This window comes from Pelodiscus sinensis, chromosome 4 (genome assembly GCF_052426305.1).
Source record: "Pelodiscus sinensis isolate ZL-2025 chromosome 4, ASM5242630v1, whole genome shotgun sequence".
Lineage (NCBI taxonomy): Eukaryota > Metazoa > Chordata > Testudines > Trionychidae > Pelodiscus > Pelodiscus sinensis.
The window spans coordinates 4,436,488-4,460,561 of NC_143055.1; the positions used below are offsets into that span (position 1 = coordinate 4,436,488).

A 24,074-nucleotide genomic window follows, 5' to 3' on the forward strand; every position below is an offset into this window, starting at 1 on the left:
GGCAGAACGAGGAGCAACGGTATCAAGCTGTATTGGGGGGGGGGGGTTCTAGGTTGGATATTAGTAAAAATATTTCATTACAGGATGGGGAAGCACCAGGCTGGGTTCCCTAGAGAGGGGTGGAATCTCCATCCCTAGATGTCTTGGCTTGACAAAGCCCAGGCTGGGATGATTTAGTTGGGGTTGGTCCTGCTTGGGGCAGAGGGCTGGATTAGAAGCTCTCTTGTGGTCTCTTCCAACACTAGGATTCTCTCATTATATATAAACATCCATGAGGTGGCAACAAAAAAGAATCATAGATTCATAGGGTTAGAAGAGACCACAAGAGTCATCTAGTCTAACCCCAGGCAAGATGGAGGATCTGCCGTGTGTGAGCCATCCCGAGACAGATGGTGCCAGCCTCCTTTTGAAAACCTTCAGCGAAGAAACTTCCATGACCTACCTAGACATCTGTTCCACTGTCTTCTTCCTCTTACAGTTAAGGAAGTTTTTTCCTGAAATTTAAGCTAAATCTTCTATGCAGTTGTTTTAACCGAATGCCTCTTGCCCGATCCTCTGTGGCATGAAAGAACAATGTTTCTCCATCTTTTTATGGCAGCCTTTCAAATATTTAAAGATTGCTATCACGCCCCTCCTTCATCTCCTCATTCCCAAACTAAACACGCCCAGTTCCTTCCGCCTTTGTTCACAGGTTCTCCAGCTACTCTTCAGCTCCCAAGATATGAAAAGGCTTTGTTCTTTCAACAGGAAAACCAGAGATCTGTTTGTCAGTTTGAATACCAGCTGCCTCTGATGAATTATGTCTAAAGGAAAATAATCACAAGGAAATGGACTGATAGAGGCTGAAGAAAAAGTAAACTGATAGAAATTTAGAGCGGGTTAGAAACCAAGTTTTCCTTACAGACGATTGCCAGGGCCAGGGAGGTCATCTGGCCGAAATACCAGGTAACAGGAAATATTGGAAGCAATCCACCCAGTGCTTTTAAAAAAGGGCGCGTGGAATGCCTCCCCTAGAGGGTTAACTAAGAGTCTACGGCTGAAAGGCCATTTCGCCAGAAGATAGACCTGGGTGTGGTGTTTTGATGGGAGGATTTCACCGCTCAGTACACTATGGTCAATGCTAATGGCTACGCAAACTTCCGAGACCAAAGCAATGAGGTAGGGCAATAAGTTCCCTTTCCCGTACACATTTATCACATCCCATCGTCTCAATCTAATGCATTTTCCTTTCTTCTTCTCTCAGAGGAAACCGGGTGGATAGTTTTTAAAAATTAAGATATTATATATTTCCTGTGCTATTAACAAAGAGATCAAAAAATGCACCTTGCACTTGGGGTAACTAATGATGAGGTTGGTGGTAGCTGTTAGATGCAGCGGTCCTTCATTCCAGAGAGCTGGACCAACACCTAAGAGAGCTGGCAACTGCAGAGACAAATTTGACCTCTGCGGTAATCAGTTCCGCTGTGGTGCTGACTACTGTCCTCACTCTGGAGCGTCAGGTGACTTTTAAAGATGCCCTGCATGCCTGAAGATAAGACCTAAGGCCTGCAAACTGACACTATATTCTCTGAGAAGCTAGCATGGAGTGGAAGGTAGCTCCAATATACTTGCACGGGCCTGTGCTGCCTTGAAATGATGCTGCTATTTTTTGTAGTAGCTGGAATTCCCCAAATGCTTAGGGTTTCATGCCCAGGCAGATAACATTGCTGTAGTATAGCTGAGAAATAACAAAGGATGTATTACTGTAGATGACTAAGTATTTCCGTAAATCTCAGTATGATTGAGAAGAAGCCAGAGAAACATAATATGATCTTGTGAGGTCAATGGGAAGGCCAAATTCATTTTTGAAATAGTGGTATCTATGGATATGAACTGTTTTACAATGATGCTGTTTTCTTTAACCCACACAAACTAATACCTTCCTCTCATGCTCACTTGTGCTTAAACTGCAGAACTCACAAACTAAGCAGGTTCAAGATGGTAAAGGAAACGGTATAGGCAATAATCCACCTTGGGATTCAGAATTGAACCAAAGCCCTGGAATAACATTAAGGAGTTCTGTGTTGCTGGAGATGCACATTTTCACCTCCAGCGCACGAGAAGTCATTCTTTCTCTCTAGTCCGCGCTGATTAGGCCTCAGTTGGAGTATTGTGTCCAGTTCTTGGCACCACATTTCAAGAAAGATTTGGAGAAGGTCCAGAGAAGAGCAACAAAAATGATTGAGTCTAGAAAACATGACCTATGAGGGAAATCTGAAAGAATTGGGCTTGTTTATTTTGAAGAGAAAAGACAGAGGGGACATAATAGCAGTGTTCAAATACCTAAAAGGGTGTTGTTAGGAGGAGAGAGAAACACTGTTCTCCTTGGCATCTGAGGACAGGACAAGAAGCAATGGGCTTAAATTGCAGCAAGGGAGGTTTAGGTTGGACATTAGGAAAAACTTCCTAACTGTCAGGGTGGTTAAACACTGGAATAAATTGCCTAGGGAGGCTATGGAAATTCCATCACTGGAGATATTTAAGAGCAGATAGATACCTACCAAAGATGATCTAGCTCAGTGTTCCTCAGCCTTTTTTTTTTTTTTTTTTTAAACAAAGGACCCCTTTAAAAAAAAAATTAAGTACCTCCAGTTTTCAGATACACACAATTGTCTTCTATCATTGCAACATATTTGTTTGAACAACTTAATCTTAGCCGGGTGGGCGATGAAATTTGAGTGTAAAAAGTACAAAAATAAGAAAGCGCTGTAAAACTTAAAACAAAAATTCAGTTCTCTCCAAATTTCAGTTGTGTTGACATACCTCCTTCCCCCCAACTTCTCTCGAGTACCCCTAAGGATACTTGTACCACTGGTTGAGAAACACTGGTCTAGCTGGTGGCTGGTCCTGCAGTGAGGGGAGGCGACTGGACTAGATCTCTCAAGGGGCCTTCCAGCTCTATGATTCTAAGATTTCAAAGACGACAAATGGATGACCTGACCACTTATGGTCATTAAACACTTTGTGGCACTTATCTTCTTACTAGGATACCACCATCATTTTCAGTTGTATGCAATATCTTACTTTATTTCCAGCCTTAAACTGGTTTGCAGCACTGCTGGATATTGTGCAAAAACTGTTGTGCTTTGCTCAAAGGACAGCCAAAGTTCTTGTAGAGGAAAGTTTTCGAAATTTGTGTGTAATTTTTAGGTACAGTTTTTAGATGATTGGACAATGAACTCATCTAAGCATTATCATCAGTCCACATTTAACATATGAAGAAGCAAGAATATTAAATATATACTTTAATAAAAAACTGTAGCTAAAAATTGAACACAAATTTAATGAACTACTTACAGAACAGCTACAGATTTATGGCAGCTTTCTAAAATTGTACTCACCTTTCCAAATGGGGACAGAATTTGTTTTTTTTCTGATGACGGAGTAAAAGATTGAGCGTTATATTCATCACAGAGTAGTAAGGACAGGCCGGTAGATTTTAATGCCTGCTTTCGTGGTAGTTTCAGAAGAATCTATTTTAAAAATTATTCAGTGTTGTCTTAATAGATCTTGCAAGCGATAACCAGTTAGGGTTCGTTCATTTTCTGCGGTGGAGATGTTCCTTCTTGTAAGATGGAGAAAACACTCTACATCTTCTACTGTTTATTGCCGTTCCCAATGCCTTACCTCAAAACAAACAACTTTATTAAAATTAACATGAAGCATGGGAACTGTGATGTCAGGTAAAGCCAAAGGCTTTTACATTTTATTGTGTACTTGCACCATTTTGACACAGTGATTTAAACATCGATTTCTCATTGCCAAACATTGTGGTAATCACACAACTATTTCATTGCTCTTTTTCTTCATTTTTGAGAACAGTCACTTGGGTTTTATTACGCACTGGCAACTCAACTGTATTTGCTAGCAATTTCATTCTAGCTTTAAATGACAGATATAAATAAAGCTGTCAGAAAGGACAGACAGAAGGAAGCTGGACATTGGTGCCAACTTTAAAAAATAAGATCATTCTAAAAAAATGTAATGTGTTCACTCGCTCTGCTTTATAAGGAAATCAGGTGTTACGAGCATTATTCTTAAATGAGAAACACAAATGCTAATACTTTGTACCCGCCAGGCCAGAACCAACTGCCACTGAAGTCAGTAGTATAAGACTCAGCTCTTGCGGTAAGGCTCAAAGTTCTATATGGAGAAGAGCTGCCATCTCCATTTTAGAGATGGGGTAACCAATGCACAGAGAAGAGCCCAAAGCTATGTATTAAAAGTCACAGGGAGAGCTGGGAATGGCACCTAAGTGTCTTGAATTCGAGAAACATTTAAAGTCCATGAGATGGTATTCTGTTCTGAATGCAATGAAAGATCATCTTCCAATGTTTGAAAGCTAGTTTGAAGACCGAAGGTGGTGACATGAACTACCCTGGGACATTCATCAAGAATTTCATCATGAAGCTCATCTTGTCAGCAATATCATGGCCATGCCACCGTCTACGGCTAGCCTATCACCTAGGGTTATTTAGGAAGCATCTTTGGTGGTAGTTCTGTATATGGATGGTTCTTTTCTTTGTGAATCAGCACTGAATCCATTCTCCAAGTGTTAAGAGGCCTGGACAGGACATGACTCGCAGGCACTTTGTGTACAGATTTTGCATAACCCACAGCCATCTTGTATGTTCAGCTACCATGAGTTGGAAACAAAAACTAGAGCGCCAGAATAATTTGGCCTTGGCTGAGGTAAACAGAAAACACCAGTAGCAGCATTACTAACAGACAAATACAGTAAAATCACAGTCATGACAGGCTAACCTTGAGTTTCTGCAAGTTTCTTACTGTCTGTGGATGTCAGAGTTTCTTGTTAAAAGTAGCTATTGCCGATAAGTAGAAACTGTAAGGTTTTGCTGTTGCCAGAGAACAAGTTGTCATTTCAGCCACCCCACTCCCCATTTGCTGGCTTCCCCACAGCCAACCTGAACCATGCACCAGCTCCCAGCCTCTCCCCAGCCCAGCTGAGCTGCATGCCACCTCCTGGTGCTCCCCCATAGCCCAGCCAAACCACACACCCTCTCCCACAGTCCAGCTGAGCCACGTGCCTCCCTGCTCCCCTCTCCTTCCACAGCTCAACTGAACCACACGTGGGCTCCTGGCTCCGCTCTCACAGCCCAACTGAGCCACACACCACCTCATGGGACCCGTCCCCTCTTCAGCTGGGGCTCTCTGATCCTGGTACATACAAGGCCATGCCGGACCAGAGAATCCTGGATTTTAGAAGTGCCACTTCTACAATGAGGGTCAAAAGAGAAGCTCATTGAAATCGAGGACACCGCTCAAGACGAAAGCTGACAGAATTCTTATACCCTTGACAACTCTACCGTGGCAGTAACTGGTGTCCCTCAGCAAAAAATCCAACCCTGCCTGGCCACCAGCAGACATCTATCTGTTATACTGGGAGAGGTGAACATTAGATGCTTGGTACGTATATCCTGTTGATAAATTGCTAATAAGCGTAGAAAAAACTTAAACAAATGGCCCTGCAGAACCTTAGAGACTACCAAAAATGTAGATGGTAATCATGAGCTTTCATGGGCACAACCCACTTCAGATGAATGGAGCAAGGAGTCCGTGGGTACAAATAAATAGCAGAAAAAGAAGGGTGGGAAAGAGAAGGAAATAAAAATCTTGTTAATAAGCATGTCCATGCTAAATGAGGCTAATAGAGTAGGTGGTAAGTGCCCAATATTTAGCTACTGGGGTCATTAGGATGTTGAATGTAGCAGCCCATCCAGTTCATGTCTTTGTTCAGACCTTTATTAAAGGGATCAGATCTGCAAATGAAAGCAAGTTCCGCAGCTTCTCTCCAGCTGGTTTTGAAATTGCTTTGTAAGAGTACAGTCACTCTGAGATCCATTAACAAGAGCCCGGGCAAGTTAAAAAGTTCCCCAACATTTTTTTGTGCGCTGCCTTTTCGAATATCTGATGTGTGTCCATTAATCCCATGTCACAGATACTGTCCAGTTTGGCCAATATACATGGCAGTGGGGCATTGATGGCACTTGATGGCATAGATCACATCGGTGGAAGTGCTGTATGAGCTTCTGATGTGGTGGTTTATGTGGTTAGGTCCTAGCCTCATACATAGGTTAAGATACTTACTGCGTGAAGACTTTTTCCACTAGAAAAAGGTCCCATTAATCTTTGTGTGGCCGCTATCTTTCTCTGAAGATGCAAAATAAAAAAAACTCTTCGCCACCCTTTTCAAGAATATTGTCCCTATGTTAAGACTAATAAGCCAAGTTCCAATTCCAGTAATTGGACACACTCTGCAACTACTGAGTAGGGATGTAGGAATCCTGATGTTGGATCAGAACTGTGCTCAATTTTCTCTGACGGTGGCCAGCATGATGCAAGAAGATGAAAGAAAGCCCTGAAGTTATCAAATAATGTGACCACAATGGAAGCTTGTTTCCAAAGCCAAATTAATCATAGTCTGGCTCATGCCCTGAAGTATGGAGGTTAATACCCCTTCCAAAATCCTTGCGGTTTTTTAATCCCATTATGTAAAAATTCCTCTTAGCCACATATAGGCACAATGTAAATGATACGGGATACTCATGATGGTGTTTGGAATGCATTCAGTTTGATGTGGGGCATTAGCTGCGCTAAATGTGTCTATCCCAGACACTTCTAAGGCTGTTTTTCTACATCTATTATACCATCTAACATAAGTCGCTTATTTCACAGAATTTCTATGTGCTCAGAAAAATATGTTTAGCCGGAGAAAAAATTCCCTTCTTCCTCTCCAAAGGCGTCTAAAGAAGTGTTTTAAGACATGAGAAGTCATTCTTCTGCTCTACTCTTTGTTGATTAGGCCTCAATTGGAGCAGTGTGTCCAGTTCTGGGCACCACATTTCAAGAAATTTTAGAGAATTTGGAGAGGGTCCAGAGAAGAGCAACAAAAATGATTCAAGGTCTAGAATACATGCGCTACGAGGGAAGACTGAAGGAATTGGGTTTGTTTTGTTTGGAAAAGAGAAGACCGAGAGGGGACATCATAGTGGGTTTCAGGTATCTAAAAGGGTGTCACAGGAAGGAAGGGGAGAAATTTCTTCTCCTTGGCATCTGAGGATAGGACAAGAAGCAATGGGCTGACATTGCAGCATGGGAGGTTTAGGTTGGACATTGGGAAAAACTTCCTGCCTATCAGGATGGTTAAACACGGGAATCAATTGCCTAGGGAGATTGTGAAATCTCCATCACTGGAGATATTGAAAAGCAGGTTGGACAGACCTGTCAGGGATGGTCTAGATGGTGCTTGGTCCTGCCGTGAGGGCAGGGGACTGGATTTGACCTCCTGAGGTCCCTTCCAGTTCTAGTATTTTATGATTCCATCCAGGTATGTGGTCAGCAGGCATATGTCACATACTCAATCACGTTTCAGTTTCTAGAGGGGAAACGGTTACACTGACTGCCGTGGCCTTCACCAGTCCTCCCACAAGTACTCTGCTAGACTGCAGCAACAGCACATGCTGCATTCATGCCAGTGCATGTGCAATGGGGGGGGGAGTGCTTTGCATGAGTATAGGACACTTTAAATGGGATGCCTCCAGTCCAGCAGACAAACTACATCTCTGCTTCTGGATAACTCAGCGGTGATGCTGCCCGATTTCACAGGAAGCCACAACTTGTCCCCATATCCAGACGGGCAGGTCAGACCAACGTTTAATATTTTTACGTGGACATCCCAGTTGGGGAACTCACATCACCTTTCCTGGTGGCAGCGTGGCTACATAGGTTTAAACAAGAGCAGGCTCTGACCCATATTGTCCTTGCAAGGGTAGCTGTCCAATCAGCCTCAGTGTTGGCAGGTAGAATTTCACAATCCCAAATTCTCCAACACTGCAAAGCCAAGAACAATCTCTTAAGAGACAAAGAAGGTGTGGGGGTGGGGGAGATTAAGTATAAACAAGACCATGAGCTCTTTGAATGAAGGATACAGGAAAAAAAAATCTAGATCAAAGTTATAATAAGTTATTCAATGACTTGAGAGAAAGCCGAGGGGACTAATATATTAAGAAAGTTTTCCAGGAAAACCTCTACTGTATCAATTGTTTATTCAAACCTTTAGAAACTTCATAAAAAATTAACTGGATTTGGGACACGGAATTAGAGTCATAGGAGAAAGTTTAGAGACTACAAGCCTGGAGACGCCTGAATGTCTGCCGGTTTGCCCCTTTTGATTTCAATGCTTGGCACAACTCAGTTACTAAGCGATCAGGTCCCTAAATAAAGCACTGGTCCACCCCCCAAATACACCACTGGAGTGGGGTTCATGGGATTCGATTTTTAAACTCTGGAGTTTTCTTCTCATTTTACAATGAACAGCTCAATACACATCCCTAAATGCAGACACTTTCAATGCATGTTTCACAGATATTGTTTCACTTCTGTGGTCAAGATCAATATATCTCCTCAAGGGAAAACAACTCTTCACAGTCCTCCCTCCTAGCCAAGTATGTCACACCCACTATGGCCAACTGGAAGTGTACCAAAAGAGCAGGTGCAAGAATTATAGAATCCTAGAACACCAGAACTGGAAGGGACCTCAAGAGGCCATCAAGTCCAGTCCCCTGCCCTTACAACAGGGCCAATCACGGTCTTCATCATCCCTGATAGATGTCTGTCTAACCTGCTCTTATAAATATCTCCAGTGATGGAGATTCCACAACCTCCCTGGCCAATTTATTCCAATGTTTAGCCACCCTGACAGGCAGGAAATTTTGCCTAATGTCCAACCTAAATTTCTCTTGCTGTAGTTTAAACCCATTGCTTCTTGTCCTATGATCAGAGGCCAAGGAGAACAATTTCGCCCCTCCTCCCTGTGACACCCTTTTAGATACTTGAAAACTACTATTCTGTCCCCTCTCAGTCTTCTCTTTTCCAAACAAAACAAGCCCAGTTCTTGCAGCCTTGCCTCATAGGTCATGTTTTCTAGACCTTTAATCATTTTTGTTGCTTTTCTCCGGACTTTCTCCAATTTCTCCACATCTTTCTTGAAATGTGGTGCCCAGACAATTCTCCAACTAAGGCCTAACCAGTGCAGAGTAGAGCGCAAGAATGACTTCTCGCGTTTTGCTCAAAACACACCTGTTGATGCCTCCCAGAATCCCAGAAGAGAACTCCCTCAGTAGCTTCACACTGCACAGCGTTCCGATATTGCCGGGGTTAGCGTGAGACCAGGCAAACCTTCAAGAGGGCAATTCACTGGCTACCTCCTACATAGCCTGCAAATCCCTGATGAGTCAATCATGTTTCAGGAAATCAGGCATGAAATCATCTAATTTCATTTGTATTTCATCCTTGGGTGGTAGATTAAACCCTTCAGAACCCAAGGGACAGAATGGCCACCATGAGGAAGGTCAACTGGCAACTACAGAATGTTGGTATTGTTCACGGTGGCTTATTTGTTTGAAAATGGCCAATATGTTAACAATTAGAGAAGGGGAAGCCGAAAGGCTGTCTTGTTAATTAAGGAACTTGCTATCAGAGGACTCATTAAAAGCTACTGAAACTGAACGGCTGTTAAAATAAATACCCATTAATCTTAGCATGCAATCAACGCGCATGCTGCCGCCACCTACTTCACCACAGGGGAAGGGTTCCTCAGATGCACACCTAACCCCGTTAACAAGCATAAAAACTTCTGTGTCAATCATGGACCCTGAAGGCAACACACCACGGATTTGAAATGCGAGGGAGGCGAGTCCCATTGGTTGGGTAAAGATTTCCACAATCACGGCAGCTCAAAATTAACTGGTTTTGACTGGTTAGTAATTGAGCCAAGAAAAGTGCTTGTATAAAGTACCAGCTTATTTTAAGAGTAAAGCCTTGGACGAGTTCTTCTACTTGAAAGGCAGCCCAGTAGCCAATGAGCAACAATTAATCAGTAACAAAATATTAGCGGTGGGACACAACTGAACTGGGGTTTGGTTATACATGGCTATATATGATAGTGTGCTTACCTCCTTAAAGGGGCAAGAAAATGTCAACAATTCTGCTTCGAAAGCAGTGAAATTCCTGTAGCCGATCACAACACACGATTTACTAACATCTGTAAACCCCCAATTCCTCCTAACAAGCTAGTACCTTGTGCTGTAATCTTCACCTTCAAAGACTGGCGTGGTCCTAAGAGGCCTCCTTTCTCCCTATGACAGGCCATGGCAGATACGATCAGAGACAAAAGAGGGCTGGATGGGGACGCTGCTTCCAGCCATTGGTGTTGACCCACAAAGCACTCTGGAGTTTCATTACTTCACTGGACAGAAGAGCTCCCTCAAAGCTGCACGCTTGCATGGGCACCCCGCCCACTTCCTACACAGAAGTGCAAGCCATGTGGCAGGCAGCGGGCAGCTGCTCCAGCAGCCAGGGCCAGCGGAGCTGCGACCTGCGTGGCGGGCGGCAGGGGCTGCTCTGGCAGCTGGGGCCAGAGCCACCGCATGAGAACCCAGACGGAAGAGCAGCGGGACAGGAACCAGAGTGAGTACCAGTGGAGGAGGCAGTGGGGCCAAGGACAGCAGGGGGCTGGCCCAGAAGCTAGCAGTGTAGGGGGCAAAGGCACCGGCTGTCTGGGACCGTGGGAGGAACAGGGCGCAGGTAAATGCTGGGGGTGGTGGCAAGGTGAGGGGTTGGACACAGGTCTCTGGGGAGCAGCGCTTGGGCTGTAGGCCCTAGGCCCAGGTACTGGCTGCTTGCATTTGGGAGCATATAGCATGGCCCTGGCATATATATTGGTGGCATATGGGGGGAAGGGGAGAGAGGCAAGTTGCAAGGCTGGGCACAACTATAGGGGGTGTGTGGGCTATTAGCCAGCCCTAACAGGCACCAGCTGCTGTGTGTGACCTGATGGGGGCACAGGCAGGGGGCATGCACAGTGTGTGTTTGGGGCAGGAGCCAGCAAGCAGCATGGTTTTCAGGGTGGGTGGGTGCAGGGTCATGCACCTTGCTAATGATCCAGTTTTTTGTGGCACACATCCAAACCAGCGCACGTGACGTCAATATTGGGGCACAAGACAAAACTCAGTCCGCTCACAGATGGAAACGAGGGAACACTGCGGGACAATGATTTTTTTTGTTTTTAGGAGGGTGGTTTGTGAACCAATCAAGTTTGGAAGCCACTGGTCTACTCTACAGTTTCAAAAACACAGTTCCCAAAGAGAAGGGAGGTACCTCATGTTGGGAGTGGGCCACACCTACTCTTGAGTGAATTGTCTCATTGGCAGTGGTCCTCCACTTTTCGTGTGATAGTATATTTATACCTGTCTCTGCAATTTTCACTCCATGCATCTGATGAAGTGGGTTTTTGCTCATGAAAGCTGATGCCCAAATATAACTGTTTGTCTTTAAGGTGCCAAAGGACTCCTCATTGTTTTTACGGATACAGACTAACGTGGCTACCCATCTGACACTTGGAATATAATCACTGACCAAAGAACAGGTTTTTTGTAAGCATTATGGCTACGTCTACACTGGCATGATTTTCTGGAAATGCTTTTAACGGAAAACTTTTCCGTTAAAAGCATTTCTGGAAAAGCATGTCTAGATTGGCAGGATGCTTTTTGCGGAAAAGCGTCTGTGGCCAATCTAGATGCGCTTTTCCGCAAAAAAGTCCCGATCGCCATTTTCATGATCAGGGCTTTTTTGCAGAAAACAAATCTCTGCTGTCTACATTGGCCCTTTTGCGCAAAAGTTTTTCGGAAAAAGACTTTTGCCCGAACGGGAGCAGCATAGTATTTCCGCAAAAGCACTGACAATCTTACATGAGATCGTCAGTGCTTTTGCAGAAATTCAAGTGGCCAGTGTAGACAGCTGGCAAGTTTTTCCACAAAAGCAGATGATTTTGCAGAAAAACTTGCCAGTCTAGACACAGCCTATGTGTTAATCTGTAAATAGGGGCTTAGGCACAGATATTTTTCTGAGCAACCAGGTCAGTATTTGGATACTAACTTAAAGTTTCGAACCCATTAAGTGTACCTATTCAAATATACAGAGCAACTGCTTAATTCCAAAAAGTTGCAACATTTAACACACCATAGGGTCTTTCACACAAAACTATGACAAAATATTTTAAGTATGTGGATTTTATAGAACACACTGTATAGCATGAATCTCTTGTGCAGAAATGAAAAGAACTTCAGAGAGGATAATTCTGCAATAATGCTTTTTTTCCTTATCTGTGTTGCTAAGTGATTGTCTTATTGCCTAGAAAGACAAGGGGACCATATGCCTTACACTTTTATCCAAGATAATCTAATTGTAGATGGTTTCATGAATGAGAACGTCTAACCTTTCTTTGTTAATCCTACTAAACTCTTAGCTCAGGCCTGGGTAAAATATGGCCCACGGGCTGCATCCAGTCCGCCATAGCACTGGATCTGACCTGCGGACACTGTGGGGAGCCCCCGCAGGCCACTCAAACACAGCTGCAGGGCTGTTTCACTTAAAAAACTGAGTCCGGGGCAGAGGGCGGATGAGGGGGCGGGCGCTTTAGGAGCTGCTCTCACCCCCAACACAATCCCACTGGCTGGCTTCTGGCCAGAAACTGACCAATGAGAGCTGCCTGTTTCAATAACAGGCAACCACGAAGCACAAGGGGCTCATAGTTATTCACAGAGCACATGGCTGCAGCCTGAAAAGGGGTGGAGCAGGCAGAGAGGCTGATACAGGAACAGGCTGCTGGCTGGTAAGTCTCCTAGCCAGACCCTGCCTCTGCACCCGAGCCCCTCCCTTCCCCAACCATCTTCCCCCCTACTCTACATACCCAATTCTTCTGCCCCCTTCCTGCATGCATACCCCCTCTCAAATCCAGCACCCCAATCCCCTGCCCCAGATCACAGTCCCCTCCTACCATAGCTCGCAACCCAAAATCCTGCATCTCTTCCTATACCCCAATTCCCTTCCATAGGTCACAATCCAACCCCCTGCACCTCAGTCCAGTGCCCCAGGTCACAACTGCCTCCTTCACCCAAATTCCCTCCCCCACCCCAAGCTCCCTTCTGCACCCAACCTCCATTCTAGATCCGCATCACCTCCATTAATATCATGGAAGAGTGTGGCCCTCAACCACTTTCCAAATTCTTGGAGAGGCCTCCTGTCAAAAATTATTGCCCATCTCTGTCTTAGCTTCAATGAGAACTTGTGACTACAAATTCCACTGATTAATGATGCAATCTGTAAAAATATATATTTCCTGTATCAGTTTGAAATTTTCTACCATTCATTGTCAATTATGTCCCTTTCTTCTTGTATCATAAAAATGATGAATGGACGCTCCCAAACAACCTTCTCTAGGTCATTAATTATTTGATGCTCCTCTGTCATGTCTCCTCTTCTTTACCTGCTATCTAAATCAGTGGTTGCCAACCTTTTTACATCCAAAATCACTTATTTAAATGTCAGAACAATCCAAGATCTACTGCCTCATCCTTCCCCCAAGACCCCAGGGGGCAGGGTGCCAGTGGGAGGCAGGGGAGAGGGGCCAGGGTGCCGGGGATGGGGGGCAGGGGACAGGATTCTGTAGCAGAGGGCAGGGTGCCAGTGGGAACAGGGTGATTACTCTCATTGTATACACCTGATTTCCAGATTGAATTGCTTTTGTTCTATCTTCAAACCATTTTTCTATCTTCAAAGCATGTTACTCCTTTCTCAGCTGAACTGAAGAATCCTCTATCAAATTTTTGTTCCCCATGTTAGTCCTGTGGCACCTTATAGACTAACAGATTTATTGGCATATAAGCTTTTGCGGGCAAAGACCCGCTTCGTATGACGAAGCGGGTCTTTGCCTGCAAAAGCTTATACGCCAATAAATCTGTTAGTCTATAAGGTGCCACAGGCCTTGTTGTTGTTCATGCAGATTCAGACTAACATGTCTACCCCTCTGATACCTGTTCCCCGTGTTGATACTTACGAACTGTAATCAAATCTTAACCTGTAACATTAACCTTCTCTTTGTCAAGCTAAATAGATTGAGCTCCTGAGTTTATAAGGCAAGTTTTCTCATCTTATAATCACTTCCATGGGTCTTTTGAACTCTCCCCAATTTACCAACAACTTTTTTGCATTCTGGAAGCCAGCACTGGACACAGGATTCCAGCAGTGGTCACACCAATGCCGACTAGAGAGGTAAAATATTCTCTCCACCCTTGCGCAAGATTCTCCTGCTTATAAATTCAAGACTTTCTGGCTACAGCCTCAAACTGGAAGCTCATGTTCAGCTGATTATACAGCATGGCCCCCAAATTATTTTCAGTTACTACTTCCCAGGAGATAGCCCCCAGCCTGGATGCCCTATATTCTTTGTTCCTAGATGTATACATTTACATTTAGCTAGAGACACCCTCACTGCCCAACAATCATCAAGGAGCACCATTCCAAAACCGGAACGAGAAAAACAGATGACATTTTCATGATGCTCTTTTGTGACTTTTATTTTGTTCCATATTTGCTTTGGGAGTAGTATTCTTTCCATTCGAAAAAAGCAGATTTTTCCATTAAACACAAAGCAGCTGCCATACTGGAAACAAAACGGATTAAGCAGATTTTTCCCCTAATGTATACTCAGAGTGCTCAACTTAGGATTGGGTTTTTTTTTTTTTTTAAACGTCACCTTTATTACCGCAATTGGCAGAGATTTTGCCCTATGAACCATCAAATCCCACTTGACAAAATTTCCTTTCTAAGCAGAACTAGGAGAACAGGTTATAAAGGGCCTGTTAATAATATGATAGGCACATAGCATTAAGACTCATGGTTTTATAAGAAAAAAGGACTAAATTCAAACATGCAAAAGTTACAGTGGAAAGAGTGCGGAGGTGAAGGTATTTAGCTCAGTTCACTCCACTTAATAAAAGAAAATGACCAAGACCCTTCTAAGCTTGAGAATCACGCTAAAGCCACTTAGTCCTGGTCTACACTAGGGCTTTATTTCGAAATAACCCCCCTTACAGTGTTGTTCCCTCTAAGCTGCTGTGCCCCACGGCTTCACAAGTTATTAATCAGCCCGGCTCCGATCAGAAGTTCAAGGCTCCGTGCATGGAGCTGTCTGACTGGGGGTGGCTGTTGAAGCTGGGCTGTCACACAGCTTAGAAGGACCATCCTCCCCTTAGGTCCAACTCATAAGCGGAGAGTCCACACTACCAAGCCCGTTATTTCGAAAAAATGGGCCGCTTCTTTTGAAGTCTGTACTCCTGCTTTTCTCGAGGAATAACGCCCATTTCAAGAGAGTTATTTTGCAATAGCGGTTGTGTGGATGCGCCAGTGCCGCTATTTCGAAATCACAACTCCCCAGGAATCATTCAAACTCATTACTCTCCAGTGCTTCCTGGAGCTCTAAGTTGAGGTAGCGCGTCCACATTAATGGACTAATTTTGAGATTTCCCTGTAGTGTGGACGCGCTATTTCGCTTTTGTTAAATCTGGAGTTACTAAATTGATTTTGTTTCAAAATAGGTTCCTAGTGTAGATATGCACTTAAGAGCTATGCTCCGCCTCTCATAGCTAATATGAAGTGTAAGACCTCTTGGGAATAGACTTTTAAAAATGCTATACACACACATTACTCCATAAAGAATTATAGTCTTTTCTATAGTGATAACTATTTTAGCATTTGAACACTCAGATTATTGTTGAAAAGAATAAATTAAGAGCACAAACTAATATTTTCTGTAGCAATGCTTTAAAACAGTGGTTCCCAATCTTTTTGATTCTGGGGACCAGTAAACCCATTCACAAGCTTTTGGAGGACCGGTAACATTTATTTGCATATTCATTAATCAAATGATGACTATGCAAATAAATTGTGCTGCTGGCTCTACCTGTCCAGCAGGTCATTCCACCCTACCCGCCTCCCCCCCTCCCCGGTCCCAATCCGAGCTTGTTTATCAGCTGGTGCCAGCTTCCCCGGCTGTGTCTGGCACCGGGTGTTCTGTGTTAGTGCTCACGGTGCACAACCTTTTCCCTGGGTCCTAGCGCCCGCCAGATCTAGCCCCACCGCCCAGGAGCATGTCCGGCGGAGATGCCACGGAGGCGGGCTCTCTCCCAAGAGGGCTGCGCTGCCGCACTCAGTAGTGCGGGGTACTGATATCCCATCACATAAATTAATAGGATCATGTGCGATAATTTTTCTAAGCACTGATATTTTTTTTTCTAAGGACCAATACTGGGCCGTGGACCACACTTTGGGAAACGCTGAAGTTCTTGCTCCTTCCTCTAAGGCAGATTGGACTGCTCCTGTAGTTACATGTAGCCAGATAGAGAGCTTTTGAAGCAGAGATGGTGTTAATCAGCATTCGTTTTCTCATTCACAAGCGCAGTCTTATGAGATTGAACGTGGCCAGTGCATGAAATAAGAGAAAAGCGTATCATTGCAAAGTCTATTGTTTCACTTAAAATTTGTGCCTAAAGGGAAAACAACTATCTTCCACTTTTGGAAGTGGTGTACTGGAATTCTGGTGTAGGAAACAGCAAGCCAGTTTCAACCCCTTACCTTTGAAGGTGGGCCTCCTATTGCCAATTCCAACGCTCACATGTCTGGTTTTTCTATTGCAAAACTTTTAAGGTCTAGCACTGTAGTTTTGGAAAAAAGAAGTCCATAAAGTGAACCCAAAGCCAAACACGGCCAGTGTAACTAAACAAGTGATAGGTAGATGAGCACAAACATGCTGGCTTAAAGGATTTATGGCACAGGGCACTGTGGCTTCAATTACTTCTCAAAGTCCTGAGAGCACACAAGAAAACATGCAATTAAGAGAACTCATTTTATCCAGCCTCTAGTTAACCAACACTCCGCAGGTTAACCAAAGGTCAGTCTTATCCCTGGACAACAATGTACACTGAGCAATACTGCTGCTTTTATCCTCATTCTACTCAAGGCTTTGGATTTCAAAAACCTGCTATCAAGGACAGGCAAGAAACCCATGGACATCACAGCAAAAGAGGTTAAGCAGGCCACTAGCGCACAACCATGTAAGTTACCCTGTTCCAGTTCACAATCTCGGCCACTTGCTCCCAGATCTGGCTGGGGTTCAGGGATAGCATGCCCAAATTTATGGGCGGTCTGCTCCTGCCTCCATTCAATCCAAAGACAGCTTTTACATTGACTGGAACTGAAGAATCAAGCTGGGGAAGGCAGGTAGAAAGACGGGTGGGAAGACAGGTGAGAAAGAGCATGTTGGAGACTGCATGAATGGTATTTCAGAAACTTTGCATTGTCTCATTTTCACTAAAACGTGGCCATGTTTGTCTTTGTGTCCCAGACAAGTTGTATCTAATTCAGATCATCTTTTTGTCTGTCCACACAGACATGCTACAGCCATGTTAAGGAAACCATGGTGTTACTCTTGCTGGTACTTAGGTTAGAACATGGTTTCTCGCTTTTTTTTTTTTTTTTTTTTTTTTGAGGCGGGGGGAGGAAGTCTGTCTATGCAGGCAGGCAAGAGGAAACTTGGTTATATGGGATGTCTATTGTCCACAGCTACCTTTCAACCCGGTTTCAGGAACTTTGAAAGGCTGCAAGTTTGTGCTATCAGATTTTATTTTAAAGTAACTGATTTTAAAAATGCACACTGTGATTAGTGATCTGCTCCGTCAATTAGTTGAAACGACCTACAGAATAGCACATTAGAGGGTTACAGGAAAAAAAAATCTGTGGCAGTTAAAAACAAACCAACTAAAACCAGTTTAGTCAAGTCCCACATACGAAGGCATTCCTTCACTCCTCATATTTTCTGGGGACTTACGACGATTATTATTCACTGATGTGACTTAATGGCACTAATGCACCCCTTTCCACAGGAAGCTGACTCCATAGCGATCTAGACACTGAATTTGAAGGAAAAAAATATATATATATATGGCTTCTGAATAGCAGAAGTCCTGAAAAGTCAGAAGCGAGACTTCTTGTTCCTGAAGCACTTGTTCCTGCTTCTTTAACTCTCACAGGAGCAGAGAGGGTGCTGTAACCATAGGCTGAGAAGAAGCAACCGTTGCAGGTTCTACAGCACTCAGACTCCTTGCTGATGCAAAGGATGCGCAACTGGGATCAAGAACCGAGCCAGAGTTTGGATGGAAGCTAGCCTCAAACGGCTTTAACAAACCATTTTCTTTTCAGAAGCTGGCCTTGCTTTAAGACCTCCCGGATGTCTTAGGAAACTCCAGGTGTCTGAAAGCTCAAAGCACTGGAGACATAGCTATGCACAGGTTCCAGGGAAGGGGGTATGCGCACCCAACTGCATCATGAATGTGAGTACTAGTGCCAAACAGGCAGCTTTAATCCAACACCCGGGTTAAATGCAGAAGCTTACAGTTGAGGCAAATACTACACCTGAATGTAGTATCTTAGGCTGGAGAACAGAGTAGAGCAGAATTGTGTCTACCATAATGAGATGCACTTGTTAATGCGCCTTGGTTTGCAAAAGTTGGAACCGAAGAAACAAGGTCACTAGAATGTTTGTTTGTGATCTACCCATGACAATGTCAGGTTTGCTACTGGACATGAAACAAGCATCAATGACAACAATTAGAGGCATTAATTGAACCAGAATACAGGGCCTGGAGATCTGCTTTGCTTTCTTTGCACTAACTGTCCTAATCCAAATAGTGTGACAGTAACATCAAGAGCCTGTACTACTCACTGAGAAAATAGTCCTACAGGACAGCCAGAGGAGACGACTTAGGGGTCTAAAGTAGAGATGTCAAATTTAGATTAATGGGCTAAATCGAATAGTTGCTGCAATTTGCATCGACTATTTGATTAGTTGATAAGGGCTGTTGCTATACTTCCAACGTGAAAGCGCTGGCCCCGTGTTCTCCCCAGTGTTCTAAAGGGGCAGCTCCATGTGAAGTCCGGGGTCAGCAGGGGTGTCCCCAGCTGACCCCGGACTCCAAGCAGTGCTGCTGCTTTGAAATACCCCGTCCTCTTCCCCTGCCCCTGCTTGCTGCCTCTTTCAGATAGGAAGCGACTAGTCGACTAGAGTGTTGACTATCCGACAAGCGAAAGCTAGACTCTGTGGGACCAGGCTCAGCTCTGTAAGGTGGACACACACTGAGAACCACACAGACTGCAGTGTATGTGGGAGAGTGTTTTTCAGAGAAGATAGTAAAAAACTAAGGCCATGTCTGTTGTGTGTGGAAACTGAAGACCCCCTCCCCAGCCACGGTTCTTCATAGGTCTTTGCCACCCGTTTCTTTGGCTTAATGACCCTCTCCCCATTACTGAGGGCAGCAGGCAGTAAGCGTACCGCAAACGTAATGGAGTGCATTTCAATAACACTACGTATACTATTCATGACGTACTGAGATAAAAGGCACCATTTAGACGTAGATCGCCATTAGTTCAACAATTTGGGAAGTGTTCATCTCTCGTAAGGTTGATGCACCCACTTGGGGCCAAGATACGGCACTGCCTCAGCCTATCCGACTGGGCGTATCAACTCGGGGCAAAATTTGGTCCTTGCTCTCTGAGCAGTGCCAATGGGCATTGAAGGGAGTCCTAGCCAGTCCTTCCCAGCTAGAAAGGCAGCGGCAGCCTTCAGAGCAGGTCAGGGATCCCAGCAACTTAGGTTTATGGGGAAGAGCTCTAGAATATTTTTTCTAAAAAGATGCTGCATCAATGCCATGCTTAATGAACCAAGAGCGCCTTGCACGTCAGGAAAGCGACTTCTTCACTGGCATCTGGCACTCTGCTTCTTCACTTTCTGTTGTGAAACGGAGGGAGATGTGCACATTCTAGCAGCAGCGAAAGGGTTACGCTTCCACTCTAAAACATGAAGATTTGGGCTCCTTTTCTAAGTAGCTAGTTATGTCTAGCTTTTACTTATCTCCAATTTTTAGTTCTCGTCACCCCTCCCGCCATACAGACCTTTTCTGGTTCAAATAACCCTCTAACATTGGAACTGCGAGCAGCACACACTGAATGCGTACAACACACGGTCATACTCACCGACATGGTAGAGTGGACATCTACATCCCCCTACAGAGGACAACACAGGGAATTTCAATCAAATGCATAAGAAAGCAATGTCACAGCAAGAAAGATAGAGAGGTGGGAGCAGTCAGGAGTTTAATGACCGCAGCCTACAACCAAGACTCACTAAAGCTGTCACTTTTAGAACCTGAATGCATATTCAATTACTGCACACATGATCATTTAAATTGACATGCCTCTCTCACGGCAGATGGCTATAATTAAAAGTCTCAAGATTTTAAGCTACGATATAATGAAGTTTTTAGTGCTCAGATTCTGGTTTCTTGTTAGATATTTTCCACCAGAACAACGTAAGTTGAGAATCTTGACCAACGTCGTCAAGGCTCTCCTCACCATAAAACGCCGATTTGCATTGTATTTACTTCCATGCGCTATTTTACTTCTTTCAGTAGGTTGCAGAGGCCATGTTTCATCTATTAAAAAAAGCAACATAGGAAACCATTTTCTTTACAAGACAAATTTCTCTTTCAAGTTCTCTCCAAAACATGTCAACTGTCAGGATCACAAATGTTTATTTGCAATTGTGGAGATGTTGATTCAGCAAACGGGGCATTGGACAAAGCAAAGAATCCTCAGAGTTTACAAAGTGACAGCTGAAATCTGTGTTCACCATCTGGCAAAAATAAGCGCCCACAGGAAAAACTCCCTGTGCAAAGAGTTCACGTTGAATTGCTTGAGACCGGAGAGGTTAGAGTTGTACGATCACTGAAAGATTACTTCCCTTTCCCGAGCCACTGTCACCTCTTGGCCTCACCCGATTACCTTCCAAAGGAGGTTATCAGGAGAAAAAGGCTAACAGAGGATTAAAGGAAACTTAAAATAAAAACAAAACACACCCCTTTTCCCAGCTCTCCCCCCTCCCAGCAAAAAAACATCCTTGCTTTGTTAACCTGACAGCTCATTGTAGGTGCTGACATAACCTTCCATCTTTGAAAGGCGTAAAGTCAACAAATCAGTGTGTTTGGAGTAGCCTTGTCAATGCGATTTACATTAGCTTGTCTAACAAGAAATAAAAACAACCACCAGCCATTGCGGACAAAAGGCTTTTTCATTCGTTCATTCTCTTTAAAACGTTTTGCACAAAATATTAATCTATTTAAACTCTGGCCCTTCACCCTCTAAAGAGCAGGGAAGCCACCTTTTTTTTTTTTCTTTTAGTAAAGCATTTTATTTAGGCTTTTACAGAAGCAGAGTGAGCTACCTTACCAACAGGGAGGCGGGCAGCATACTGTAACGAACTTGCACTTAACGAATACAGAAAGGAGGACGCCTCAGGGCCAAGCTTAGCTGTGCTTTTATTTCCAAGAACCTATTATTTGTTTTGAGACGCATAGTGCACTTCGCAAGACCGTTTTAAAATTGTGGCTTTAAACCACCAGGAAAGTTTGATGCTGTGGTGTTGTGTGCCAAAGTTTGGATGGCTTAACCGTGAACTCTTCACCCGGCAACATGTGCTAACGACATGCGGGTTGGTCGCGGCTCCAGTGTGCAACCCTGCCTCTGCCATCTTCTCCAACTAGCAGAAAGTTAGGAAGACATGCTAATAGGTCATTCCCTATGCAGCCCTGTGCGCTCTAGCCATTGATACACTAACCTAGCTATACAACTCCATGTCTAAAACCAAAATGCAGACAAAAGCAAATCCAGGGAAATTCAGAATTTAAGGAAATTGCCATTTTCCTTAGAAATAACTGCTACTGGTTCGCTCTTTCCTAATCACTATTGAAGACTCAGTAGAAACGACTATTGACACTTTTCTCCCCCCCGCATCACATCCAAGCAGACACTTTAGAGCTGAAACTGGAAAATGCAATTCCCATTTGAGTGTATGAGGAAAAAAGGAGAATTTCAAAATTCTTTTTACGTTCTATTAACTTATAATAGTTGGGTCAGTATTAAACTTTTACCTTACAATGATTAAAACAATAAGTAGTCTTGTGGCTCCTATGGGTACATCTGCACTACAACACTATTTTGAAATAACTAGCACTATTCCGAAATAACTTAGTCCATGTCTACACAGCAAGCAGTGATTTCAAAATAGTGTCAAAATACTGTCAAGCTGGAGGACTTTACGCAGATTCCTGTAACCCTCATTGTATGAGGAGTAAGGGAATTCAAAGGAAGAGTGCTCTATTTCGAAATAAGATACGCAATTGGCGTAGTTCAATTTGCGTAGTTTATTTGAGTTAGGCCCTGCTGTGTAGACGCACCCTCAGAGACTAGCAAAGTCTCTAAGGACATGTCTACACTAGGAAAGAACTTACTTCAAAATAACTACTCCTGAACTAATTTCAAAATAGCGCTATTCCTCTTCACAAGCAGGAGTTATCATTTCTAAATAGCCAGCCCCTTATTTTGAAATAAAGGGATTGGTAGTGTGGACGCTCAGCTTATTTCTAAATAAGGGGAGCTATTTCAAAATAACTACCTAGTGTAGACATGCCTTGAGGTACCACAGACTACTTGTCGTTTTTGAAGTTACAGACTAACACAGCTACCTCTCAGAGTTACAGCTATGGTGAAAGTTTAGAGTCTCTTGTGGATTCAAATCAGAATTGCATGACCAAAGCCAACATCTTTGGGGGTACATCTACACTGCACACTTATTTTGGAATAAACTATTCTGAAAGAAATACTCAAAAATAGCTTATTTCAAAATAGCACGTCTACATTACAGGGAAGTCTTCAAATTAGTCCAAGGCAGGCTCCCCTAATGTGGATGCGCTACCTCGATTTAGAGCCTCAGGAAGCACTATAGGGTAATTACTCTGAATGGCCCTGGGGAGGAGTTATTTCAGAATAGCAGCAGTGAAGCATCCACACTAAAGCTATTTTGGAAGAGGTGTTATTCCTCATGTAATGAGCTTTACAGAAGCTGAAATAAGCTATCCACTATTTCGAATTTATTTAACAGAATTGCTGTATAGACCTTTGCATTGTTGTTTCGGAATAACAGCCGATATTCTGAAATAATGTTGCTGTGTAGATGCACCCTGACCAAAATTTACATTGGTTACCGTTCCGAGTTACCACTCATTTTTTCAGAAGAAAAGTACACAAAAGCATAAAGTTGAGAAAGTGAATAGGCATTTGAAGGACCAGGGCTTTAGACTCAGTTTATACTTCAGGTCTGGTCTTTTCTGAGTAACTTTTGCATAGGCTTACAAAATTCTGCATGCCAGGTGGAATTTGTTTCAACAGCAAGCAAAAGAGACAGTTAACTGTTCCATAACTGGGGTTCTTTGAGAGGTGTCGCTCAACAGGGATGTGTGCTCGCCATGTGCACCGATGCCGGACATTTTTCTCCTAGCAGTACCCATAAGGAATGCCTCGAGCAACCCCTACAATGGTGTCTCCCAGGTGTGGTGCAGAGCCTCTGCATGCTCCTCCCCACCCTCAGTTCCTTCTTGCCAGAGACTCCAACAGTGGGGAAGGAGGGTAGGATGTGGAATGGACATGAGGAACATCTCAAAAAACACCAGTTGCAGCAAAGGTAACTAATCTTCAAGCGCTTTCTTGTGTCCATTCCACAAGAGATGCCTACCAGCAGAACCTACTGGGAGGTGGGTAGGAATCATGAATGAGGTGGCTGAAGGACCACTCTGCTCAATCCAGCACCATCCCCAGCCTGGGAGACACTGGCATAATGTGCGGTGAAAGTGTGCGCCCCATGTAGCCGCCCAACAGATATTCTGGATAGAGCCAGGGAGGCTGCTGCTGAAGTCGGCACCCTAGTTGACTATGCCCATATAATCGGTGGTAGGGAAATGCCAGCAAGTGTGCCAGTTTGAAATTGTCTAGACAGAGACCGGCTGACCCCTCATTCCTTCGGGGGGGGGGGGGGGGGATGAAAAACTGGGTGGATTTCTGGAACAGCCTAACTCTCGCCAAGGAAAAACCCAGGGCCTGACACACAACCAACGCATGAAGATGCCTCTCCCCTTAAGAGGAGTGGGGTTTGGAACAGAGAGCCATTAGGAAAATGTCCTCGCCTATATGGAAGGCCGATGCCGCTTTTGGTAGAAAGGTCAGGTTCAACAGAG

The 24,074-nt window shown here is 44.0% G+C and overlaps 1 protein-coding gene across 5 annotated transcripts in view; it reads right to left on the bottom strand.

The window, feature by feature from the left end:
- EXOC6B (exocyst complex component 6B) overlaps positions 1-24,074 on the bottom strand; it is a 461,000-nt gene that overhangs the window by 138,843 nt on the left and 298,083 nt on the right. For 3 of the 5 annotated variants that reach the window (XM_075931045.2, XM_075931047.2, XM_089777733.1), the window contains exon 19: positions 19,984-20,013. The exons of the other annotated variants lie outside the window; for them this stretch is intronic. In XM_075931045.2, coding sequence (XP_075787160.1) covers positions 19,984-20,013 — 30 coding nt within the window. The remainder of the gene's footprint in view (positions 1-19,983; positions 20,014-24,074) is intronic. 5 annotated transcript variants of the gene reach the window in all.